The following is an 11,477-nucleotide window of genomic DNA, read 5'->3' on the forward strand; positions in this document are numbered from 1 at the left end:
TGGGAAAATACCCACCTCTGCCCAGGCGCCCTTCACTATACCACAGCGAACAGTAACCCTCTAAATGGCCCTTTCTATTTCCTGGTCGGTTTAATCCCTGCTTTGTGTCCTCGGGAGACTTGAGGCCTCATTGAAGGAGCAATGTAGATTGTAATGCAGATTTAAATTCAAGTGTCTGTTGAGATGAGGAGTGAGAGAGAGAGGATGGACCATCCAACTGAAGTACATTTATCACAATGGGGAAGAAAATGTACACAGACATGAGGAAGTGTGCTGATGCATATGCTAATAACTGATGCATGGTTTGTGATTCGCTTCCTCTGAGAGGATGGTCAAAACAGTGATTCAATTTATCAGAAATGTGATAAAAGCAATCATAAGTTGGAAAGCAGTGATGAGTTCAGGGTTTAAATGGGAACTACACTCATTTTCAAAATTATTTGAAATTATATTAAATTATTTAAATGTTATTCCTATGGTCTAAGACAGTCCAAAACTATTAGTAGACTTGAACAACTCTCTCCCAAATCCAAAAACTAAAGTAGTAAAACTCCAATTTCTGATAACATAGGGTATAAAGTGTAGAACTGCTCCATACCCTACGACATCACAAGTTTGAGTTTCACTACTTTAGTTTTTGGATTATGGGAGAGTCGTTCATGTTTACTAATATTTTTTGGACTGTCTTAGACCATAGGAATAACATGTATGAATTTTGAAAATGGGTATTGTTCCCCTTTAAACCTCCTCTTCAAGATCTGTTAAAAAGATCAACAACAAAAAGTTTAGCCCGGTGTGAGAACTTTCTTAGACAGAGACATGAATAGTGTGCAAATATTTTATAATTTGCTAAATCTACCATTCATGTTTTGTAAGCTTCAAGAGAAATATTACACATATATATATATACAGTATATCATGCCTCTATGAGCTCCAGACATATAACAACTTGTTTTTGGCAATCTATCTCCACAGATTGTATACAGTCTATCCTGTATTTCTTGAAATATTACTGCTGAACATTAACAAACTGGTGAGCACTTACTGTAGGTGTAAACAGCTAATGATTTGTGAGAAATCACCTCTCTGAATATGGATGTCCACACTGTTAAGAATTCCCCAGTAAAATAACAGTAAAGAACTGGCAGCAGGGTTGCCTTTATGTTACTGTAAAATTAACATTATTATACTGTCGCTGAAATTTACAGCTTTGTACTGTTAATGAAAAATACTAATTTCATAGTATTTTACAGTTAATTTACTGTTTAAAGATACATTATATAGCTGTTTTTCACCTTTCTTTTACATTATCTTACTGATCTGTTTTAATGCACTATTTAGGTTGTATTTTTTACATACTTTAGACAGTTGATCAGCAGTAAAGTGCTGTTTTTTAAGAATGCATTATAGTTCAGTTAAAAAACGGCCTTTGAGCGTAATTTAACAGGTTTTCTTTTGTATTAACAATAAAGCACTGTTTTTAGCAATAACAGTTAATACTGTTGAAATCCTGCTGTAAATTAACAGCAATTGTTTACAGTGCACGAGCTGACATGAGCCAGACTGTCTGTGGGAGGGATTTTTCCTTTGTTATATGACCAATGTAAACATGCAATTTGGCTTCAAGTGAAGTTAATCACATTAACCTTTATTCAGCGTGCATGTGTGCGTGTTTGCATGCTGGAGGTGGGGTGTGGACCTACACACAGGCAGATTGATTGGTGTGATGTAACCGTATTTTGGGCACGTTGTAACGCACTCTTTTCCCAATGAAAGACTGAGCCCAGCAGCTTTTTGGGTGGAAACGCCCACAGCCTAATACAGACTTATATCCCTCCCTTCTTTTGAAGCGAGCATCCAATCCTCTTCCACTTCTGTGGTTGTACAAGCAACTCTTTAAAAGCGCCCCACAATATACAATCCCATCTGACATTACAATACCCCACAGAGAGGGAGGAAGGACTATACTGCTGCATGTGCCAGAAGCATGCATTTGCAGATGTGCCTCTTTTAGACTTTGCAAAAGACTTTTTTTGTGCACGGAAACACCGAAAACAAATCAAAATAATGGCAATCCTGAATCATTTCACGACAGCATGCTGGAAGAGTTTGCAAGGCGACCGGCTAAACAAGCAGCTGTTCTTCATTTTACGCGCTTTGCACAAGTCTGCAGCCAGCGAGGCTTTCGGGATGTCCTCGGCTGGAGAAGAAGAGGCCATGCCTGAGAGATTGATCACAGAGAAACCCAGAGTCATGAGCCTGAAGGAGATGCCTGGACCCAGCACCCTGTCCAACCTGGTCGAGTTCTTCTGGAGAGACGGGTTCAGTAGAATCCACGAGATTCAGGTAATGTGAAAGTGTCCATATAGACCTTTCTTTTGAGCTTTTTTCTCGACAGATGAAATGTTTTCTTTGTGTTCCTCATTCTCAGCTTGTGCCAAATGTGCCACTGATGCGTAAAATGGCACAGGCAGTTGCGTAAAAGCGCACCAGGAGTTTTGCTCGCTGGTCAAGTTTTGTAATAGTCTTCAAGTGAGTTACGTGATACACTGAATGAGTTTGCTCCAGAACAAGATGCAGCAGATCATCTCGTTTGTAAATCACTTTGATATTCAGTCTGTAGAGAAAATCTTAAAACAAGTTAAAAGTAAGGAAATTAGCAAATGAGCCAAATCAGCTTGAAAAAAAACAACACTTACAAAAGATAACATTTTGTTTGTTTATTTGTTTATTTATTTTTGCACAATTTAAGACTACACAACATAACAAAAAAAACTAAATGAATAATATACAGTTGCAGGAAGAGGCAAAAAAAAACACTGGGCTTATCTGAAGCCTCCACTTAGAGACAAGATTAATATAAAGAAATAATATGACTACATAATAGTGATAACAAGCAATTAGGACAAGTTATATATAATAACAACAATAACAATACAGTAAATATATATAAAAAAAGTGTGTGTGGAAGTGTATGGTTAGTGTTTGTGAGGAGGAAATTGATTTAAATATCTATAAAGACTTTTGGGCAATCGTAACCAAATAATTTTGTTATCTAGTATACTCTTGATCAGGACAAGTAATTACTCATGATCATGTTGTGCTGAAACTGGTGACACTCACTCTTTTTATTATGAAGCATCTTTAAAAATGTAAAGTCAGATAAACACACCCCTCTTTCTATTTTAATTCAAGCAGTTGTGTGTGAGCATTGCCATTTGTCATAGGCATTGATTGAAATATAGACATCCTCTCTTAGTGACACAACATTCAGACAATAAAAGGTATCTTTGGATGGTGGGTAAATGAAGGCCATTGTTACAGACTGGTTCTACTGGAGATACCACTGGCATGGCTGGTATACAACACTAATCTGCTGAAATGAGTTCCAATACTTTACCATTATTTTTTGATCTGCTTCAATCGGATACAATAAAAAATGTTTTATTATATTATTTACAATACATTTACATTTCTGAGCTAAATCATAGATTTAACCTAATAGCCAGTATCTGCATATACTACGTTACATTACATTTTGATTTTATAAAGAATATGTCTGTCTGATAAAGTGAAGTTTAGTCCTGGATTTTCTCCAAAAGAAATAAATGTGACAACTATTTTTTTGTGTCACTACTGCTTTAAAGATGGAGCACAGGAAGAAGTTTGGCAAAATTTTCAAATCCCGTTTTGGGCCCCAGCTGGTGGTCTCGGTGGCAGACCGCGACCTGGTGGCTGAGGTGCTGAGGGCCGAGGGCGTGGCCCCCCAGAGAGCCAACATGGAGTCCTGGAAGGAGTACAGAGATATGAGAGGCCGTTCCACTGGCCTCATCTCAGCGTGAGTCCCCTTTGACCTTTGACCCGGAAGTCTGGACAGTGACCTCCTGAAATTAATGATTTTTGGGTTGACAGGATAATTACTTTACTTTAATGTGCTTGGTGTCCCGGCTACATGTCCATTGTTAGCTAACTTCTAGTATACATTCCCTTTTACTTCTCAAATTTTCCTCTTTTGTATCTATGAACTCATCTGGCATCAATACTTTCATTTTTCAACAGGTTCACCACAATCATTCTTCATAAAAACAAGGCTATTCCGTCTACATATGTCTGTGAATGTCTTACATTAAAATAAAACAATACAATGGAAGGACAAAAATTCACCTTGTCTCTTGTTCTCCAGTGAGGGAGAAGATTGGCTGAAAATGCGGAGCGTGCTCAGGCAGCTCATCATGCGTCCCCGAGACGTGGCAGTCTTCTCTGATGATGTGAACCAAGTGGTGGATGACCTCATCAAGAGAGTTTGTATTCTGCGCACGCAGGAGTCTGACGGAGCGACTGTCCTCAATGTGAATGACCTCTTCTTCAAATATGCCATGGAAGGTTTGTAAACTGCACACAAACGGTGTTTTGTGAATGAATCGAATGTTGGGCAAGGTGGATTTGAAAAGGATAGTGAAGGTGTAGTTTGATGATCAGTGAGGCCGTCAGAGAGGACAAAAAGTAGGTAAGAAGAGGTGATAGCAGAGAAAAAAAAGACAGGAAAAAAAAAATACGCAAATTCAATCCTCTCAAATTTAGATTTACCACATTGTGATGCACATGTGTTACATTTCAGTTAAGTGATCAGGAATCCTTACAGCTTTCAAAACTGTACAGAAAAGATTACTGAAACTCTGTCTTCCTCTTCCCTGCCTTTGTCTTTACAGGTGTGGCAACCATTATGTACGAGTCCCGACTAGGCTGTTTGGAAAATGAGATTCCCAAGGAAACCCAAGACTACATTAGTGCGCTGCACCTCATGTTCAGCTCCTTCAAGACGACCATGTATGCCGGGGCGATCCCAAAGTGGCTCCGACCTGCCATCCCCAAACCCTGGGAGGAGTTCTGTCTCTCCTGGGATGGCCTCTTCAAATTCAGTAAGTGTTGACATTTTGACCACGGGGCATACATTATACTACTGCTACTTTTTAGTATACTTGCAACACTGACAGTCTGTCTCTTCAGGCCTCCCTTCAAAGCCACTCCCCCAAAATTATAAAAATGATTTTTTTTCCTTTTTTTTTGGTCAGAGCATTTGATTTATTGATTGCTAGTGATAATGAGCATTTCAACAAATATAGCATTATGTATTTGAACAGCACAACCAACCCAACTTTTAATTAAAGCTGAAGTAGGCGAGATTGGAGCAAATATGTTTAAAAAAAGTTACTTTTATAAAACGGTCGCTATATCGTGACAGTAGTACATGAAACGGGTAACCTGAAAAAAAATCATGTGCATCTGTGTCCTCCGGTGCTCCTAACGGCATCTGCAAGATTTCACAGACCGGAGGGAAAAAAGCAGTAAGAGCTGATCTGAGGTCCGCTGTCCATCTGCCGTCTATGAGAGCCAGCTGTCAATCACTCGCGATCTCCGACCAAACGGTCAAACTAGGCAGCGCTGATCAAATATGGATCAATATTATGTTACGTTAATGCATATTTCTCACCTCAAATGTTTTCAGAATCATCTTGTAGTGCACGGTTTAGCTGTAAAATGAGAAAGTTTGTGAGGCCGCCGCCATTGTGAAATCTGCGGAAGTAGTGTCCTTGGGTGTCCAGAAAGGCGCCACTAAATAAAATGTATTATTATTATATATTACTTTACATGTTTCTAGAATGGCTTCCTCCAAAGATCATTATAAATAGTTTCCGATGTGTAAGCATGTTAAGTAATGCTTTGTCTGTTCAAATACAAAACAGTACAGCTCAGGTCTGGCTACGCATTTGCAAACTTTTTTGGGATAGAAGCCAGGCATCAATAGAAAGGAATGTTGATTTGCTTATAAATCTCTACTGCTGTACCATGGGATTGTGGGAGTATGGGGTCCTTCTGTTACATAACCTATTCCTTTTTTTCCTTTATTTCCTTCACTACCCTCCTTCACCTCCCCTTCCGTCCCCCCTCTCCATTCATCCCACCTTCTCTGTCTCTGTCTGATCCCAGGCCGCATTCACGTTGATAAGAGGCTTTCAGAGATCAAGGCCCAGCTGGAGAGGGGAGAGGAGGTGAAGGGGGGACTGCTCACACACATGCTCGTTACCAGGGAGATGAGCGTGGAAGAGATCTACGCCAATTTGACGGAGATGCTACTGGCCGGGGTCGACACGGTGTGTTATGTGCAGAGAGATGTTTGAGGAGTGTCGAGGTGCAGTGAGTGTAGCTTTAGAGGGAGGTGGAGGAGTCGCACGTGTGTGTCTGTGTCTGTGTGTGTGTGTGTGTTTGAGTCAGTCCTGAGTTTCAAGGGTTGGGTTTCTGGCGCCATATCCGTGCCTGTGTGGCTGTGCCAGCGTCAGGTCAGAGCAGTGAATCGGGAGGTTACACAGTATCCCACTGACAAACTTGTTCTCACCCAGATTTTGTTTCTTGTCATTCGTCATTGTCTGTTAGATCTACACAGCGGGGGCTTTTGTCTTCTTTCTCCTCCACCAGACATCTGTGTTGAATGTTCATGTGTTTCCACATTTGAAGTTAATTAGATAGCACATGTAAATAATCAAGACTGTTGGTTTAATCTCACTGAAGTATCATTTTTTGCGGGGGAAATGCTTACCTTTTGAATTGGCAGAATAGAGAAATAGGAAACACTGGAAGGGAGCACATGACATACAACAAAGATCCTGGATCAGATTTGGACCCTGATTGTTACTTTTGCACGGTTGGCGCCTCAGTCCACTGAGTCATCAGACATTTCCCACATACCAGAATTTTACAGGCAGAAAGTGACAGATGTTCACAACAAAATATTTGAAATGATCTCAAAATTACCAACAGTTACCAGAAAATGTGTTGCCCGATAATGCGCAATACCCACTGAGAATGATTTTCCAACTGTTTCACACTTGTCCGGTATGTGTGTGTGTGTGTGTGTGTGCGCATCTGTGTGTGTACTGAGTGCACATGTGCACAGTTACTGCCTAATTTGTTTGGGGTACTGTCAGATTAATGATAATTATGGGTGTAGAGTGTTTTGTTCTGAGCTGGGGGCCGCGGGATAAAAGGGTGTGTGTGTTTTTGTTGAACTTGTTGCAACGGCCACGTCCCGGTAGGGGGTGGACTTAGCTGAGCCATTACCTGACCCCGTGGTGCAGTTCCCTTTACTCAGCACACACAGGAGCTGTCAAGACACGTTAGCCACAGCCAGAGTTATAGCACAGACTGGGCAGAGGTGAGATGAGGGGGAGAGAATGGGGGACGCTGTCATGAAACAGCAAAGGTTGGGGAATTGGCGTCATAAGGGAGGTGGGGGGGAAGAGTTGGGTGTACGATGGATGTTAGAAGAGAAGATGTGGGGGGGAGAGAGGGGAGAGGCCTAATCCTTTTAGAGCTGTTTTTGGATGAGCTTTTGTCATATGATTCCTCTCTGGCTTTGTCTGAGGTGTTGCCAGCATCTGTCCCAGCCGGGGTTGATTAGTTGCAAGTTGGTTAGATGGGGAGAGGGTGATGGCAGAGTGGGAGGGAGAATCAGAGGAAGAGTAGGGGGAAGAGGAAGGGGAGGTGGGAGACGGAACAGTGAGACGGATGGTGGGCCTTATACAAGGATAGAGACTCTTTTGATCATTAGTTAGTTAGAGATACTGACCTTAGACTGACCTCTGGGGTCTATTCAGTGTGATGTTGGCAATAACAAGGCTGCCCCTCTGATACCAGTAAATGTCATGAAATGCATGGGTGGAAATAAGCGAGGAAGTTGGATGGAAAGATAGGCACGATGCCAGGAATAGAAATAAGATGTGGGATGAGATGACAAAGATATGATGTGAATACGGGAAAGATGACACCCATTTTCATAACCTTTGCTTATCTGCCCACGTCATTGAAATTAAAATGTCAGTGACATGTGAGTGAAAAAGGACGAGTTGAGAACAGGAGACGACATAGAAATGAGTTGGCTGTCGCTAAAAAGGAAAGAGGAAATGAAAATGATCAGGGTGTGTCTGATGACAAAGGGACGATGTGTGGGAAGTGTGGGGGGAGAGCAACTGCGAGATCGGGCAATGATATATCAGAAATTGTAGAAATGGAGTGAGGTGTAGGGCTGCAACTAACAATTATCTTCATTGTTGATTAATCTGTTGATTTTTTTTATTTTCTTGATTAATCGATTAGTTGTTTGTTTCGGTTTTTGTCCACAACTCAAACATATTAAATGTACTGTCATAGAGGAGTAAAGAAACCAGAAACTTTTACACATATTTAAGGAGCTAAAGTCAGAGAACTTTTGACTTTTTTTTCTTAAAACATTACTCAAACCAATTAATCAATTATAAAAATAGCTGGCGATTAATTTAATAGTTGACATTTAATCGATTAATCAGGCTTCTACTGTTTATCCTCATTACAATTGACGTAAACTGCACACTGTAATGCTGCTCTGGTAAAAGCATGGAACAATTGAGTGCATGTAATCAAGGTACATATGGATGAGTGATGTAAGACGAGGGATAAAGGGCCGGGAGTACAGCTGGTATAGTGGCCTCGAGTGTCTGCTCAGCACGTGGAATCAGCCCCCTCTCCCTCAAAGCCCCTCACGGTTACCCAACACTTACGCAACATGGTAGACACTCTTATATCAGCCTGCATTGCAGTCAAACCTGTTGCAAAACATCAAGAAAAAAAGGCAACATCTCCACAGAGATTTAATTTAAGAGACAAAGAATAACATACTACACATTCAAAGAGGAATGTATACAACAGATTTTAAAAGATACCCTTTTTTCTATTCTCAGACATCCTTCACCCTTTCCTGGGCCAGCTACCTGTTAGCGCGCAACCCTCAAGTACAGCAGCAAATCTTTATGGAAGTGAAGAGGACTCTGGGACCTGGAGCAGTTGCCACAGCCGAGGATGTCCCCAATCTGCCTCTCATCAGAGGGCTGGTCAAAGAGACTCTCAGGTGCAGATTGCATGGATAGTTATACTCTTTTAGCTTCTCCAGCTGTTGAATCCAGCAATTGTTTAATAGACTTTAAAATGTAGGGCTTGACTTTGTTCAATAAGTTCACGAGTATCTTTAATTTCTTCATTATCTTTCTCTGTGTGTGGCTTTCATCCGGTTATCTTCCACTTAAACTTTGTGAGAAGATGAATGTATAGTGCTGTTGAATAACAGTCTTTGTGCACCCCTCCCTGGGAGCAGGCTTTTTCCAGTTCTCCCTGGCAACGGACGGATTACCCAGGATGACTTGGTGGTGGGCGGATACTTCATCCCCAAAGGGGTAAGACTGATAGAGACATAATAGATGTGAGTCCTCTAGAGTGTGCATGTGCTGAAGAAAAAGCGTGACCATAAGAGTCAGCCAAAAACATTACAGTGAGACCAGATGTAACATGATCCTGCATTACTCATACATCTCTCTCTCTCGTACACGTGCATGTACTGTACACAATAGCCCAGCTGTTTTCATTACACAACTGACATTTTTGTTTGTTTTCTCACTCCGTCAGACTCAGTTGGCCCTTTGTCACTACTCCACATCTTTCGATGAAGAGAACTTCCCTGACGCTTCAGACTTCCGGCCGGATCGCTGGATACGGAAAGATTCCACAGATCGGGTCGACAACTTTGGCTCCATTCCCTTTGGCTACGGCATCAGGAGCTGCATCGGCAAGAGAGTGGCAGAGTTAGAGATGCATCTAGCTCTCACAAGGGTAGGGGATTAATCACACAAAATGTGTCTTCAAACACCTCTGTAAATATATACACTTAAATGAATGAATGAAGTTGTCATTATTGTGTCATGCACACAACTATGACCAACTCGCATGGGCTTGCAAGACACCATAAATTCATGTAAGCCAGATCCAGAACTGACAACAAACATTTAATATATGAGAGAAATCAGAGTAAATACTAATTAAATAGTCCATCTTGCCTTCTTTATTCAGGCTTTTGAGACAAAATAAGCAAGCCTAAACACAAAATCAAACAATATTTCAGGGTTTTGTCGAGCCATTTCATGGAAAATTTATGTTATTAGAATTATTGATATTCTTAGAATCATCATACTGTAGTATGTATAGTAACAAAAAACGTTCTCATTTACTACTCCCAAATCAATCAATCAATCAATCAATCAATTCATCAATCAGTCAATCAATCAATCAAAAAATCAAAGTTTATTTGTTTAGCACCTTTCATACAGGTTAGTGCAGTTCAAAGTGCTTCACAGATGAGTGACAAGGCAAAAGTAAGACAGAACGAGTGTGAACCATGAAAACAACAGAAAAGACAAAAATAATACAACAATTTAATAATGAGATAATTTGAGACCAATGCATGCGAGACAATAAAATGATAAAAATGTAATAACATAAAATTAAAAGCTATAATAACAATAATAGTAGTAAAACAGTGTGAAGTAAAAACTAGATTAATAAAATAAAATAAAATTATACAAATGAATACAATAAAAGAAGTGATTAATAAAATAAAAATAGAATATAATAAAATGATGCAAATAAAATACAATAAAATGAGTGATTAATAAAATAGCAATATAATAGAATACAGTTATACAAATTTAATACAATAAAATAATTGATTAATAAAATAACAATAAAATTATACAAATGAAATACAATAAAATAAGTGATTAATAAAATAACAGTAAAATAGAATAAAATTATACAAGTGAAATTCAGTAAAATAGGTGATTAAAAAAATTAAAAAATTTAATAAAACTTTTACAACTGTAATACAATAAAATAAATGAATAAAATAATACAAATTGTAACCAGTCTTAATTAAAAGCCTGGCTGAATAGGTAGGTTTTAAGTTTTAAGTTTTAAGATTTCAACACTTCCAGCAGCTCTCAGATACTCAGGCAGAAATCACATAGCTCACACAATCCCAGAATATTTTTGAATCTGCCTATCACCAATGGCCAGAGGAAGCATACCAGCTCCCAGCTGTGCTACTAAAGATAATACATACTGTATATACTGCTCCTTTTTTATACTTCCTTCTATTTAAATGGTTCATATTTTGTTACACTTTGTTTGCTGATGCATCTTGTTTTTTGCACTATCCCCTTTGCTGCTGTACACTGCAAATGTCCCCACTGCGGGACAAATAAAGGCATTTCTTATCTAATCTAATCTTATCTTATCTTATCTTATAAATGTACTCATAGACAGTGGGCCATGTACTCTGATTGACATCTCTGTGTCTTTGCTCCCTGTGCAGCTCATTCAAAAGTTCCACATTGGCACGTCTCCTCTCACTGATGACGTCAAGGCCAAAACCCACGGTCTGCTCTGCCCTGCTGACCCCATCCACCTGCAGTTCATCGACAGGGAAAACTAGTCTCAGACTCCTCTCCATAAGGTCTACTGTACTGTATGCTTTTAAAGCGCTTATTCATTATTAGGGTTTTTTAAAAATACACTGCTTTTAGTACACCTTCCACTGTTAGGTTGTAGGTACCAAGCTG

General features: G+C 39.7%; 1 protein-coding gene across 1 annotated transcript in view; it reads left to right on the top strand.

The window, feature by feature from the left end:
• Nucleotides 1-1,884: 1,884 nt before the first annotated feature.
• The window catches only part of cyp27c1 (cytochrome P450, family 27, subfamily C, polypeptide 1), a 10,645-nt gene continuing 1,052 nt past the window's right edge, over nucleotides 1,885-11,477 (top strand). The window contains exons 1-9 of the mRNA XM_074614609.1: nucleotides 1,885-2,346; nucleotides 3,648-3,838; nucleotides 4,184-4,383; nucleotides 4,710-4,919; nucleotides 5,989-6,152; nucleotides 8,772-8,938; nucleotides 9,182-9,260; nucleotides 9,490-9,693; nucleotides 11,231-11,477. The exon at nucleotides 11,231-11,477 is cut by the window's right edge and continues 1,052 nt beyond it. Coding sequence (XP_074470710.1) covers nucleotides 1,975-2,346; nucleotides 3,648-3,838; nucleotides 4,184-4,383; nucleotides 4,710-4,919; nucleotides 5,989-6,152; nucleotides 8,772-8,938; nucleotides 9,182-9,260; nucleotides 9,490-9,693; nucleotides 11,231-11,350 — 1,707 coding nt within the window. The 5' untranslated portion in view covers nucleotides 1,885-1,974 and the 3' untranslated portion in view covers nucleotides 11,351-11,477. The remainder of the gene's footprint in view (nucleotides 2,347-3,647; nucleotides 3,839-4,183; nucleotides 4,384-4,709; nucleotides 4,920-5,988; nucleotides 6,153-8,771; nucleotides 8,939-9,181; nucleotides 9,261-9,489; nucleotides 9,694-11,230) is intronic.

The sequence above is a fragment of the Sebastes fasciatus genome, chromosome 2, assembly GCF_043250625.1.
Source record: "Sebastes fasciatus isolate fSebFas1 chromosome 2, fSebFas1.pri, whole genome shotgun sequence".
Taxonomy (NCBI): domain Eukaryota; kingdom Metazoa; phylum Chordata; class Actinopteri; order Perciformes; family Sebastidae; genus Sebastes; species Sebastes fasciatus.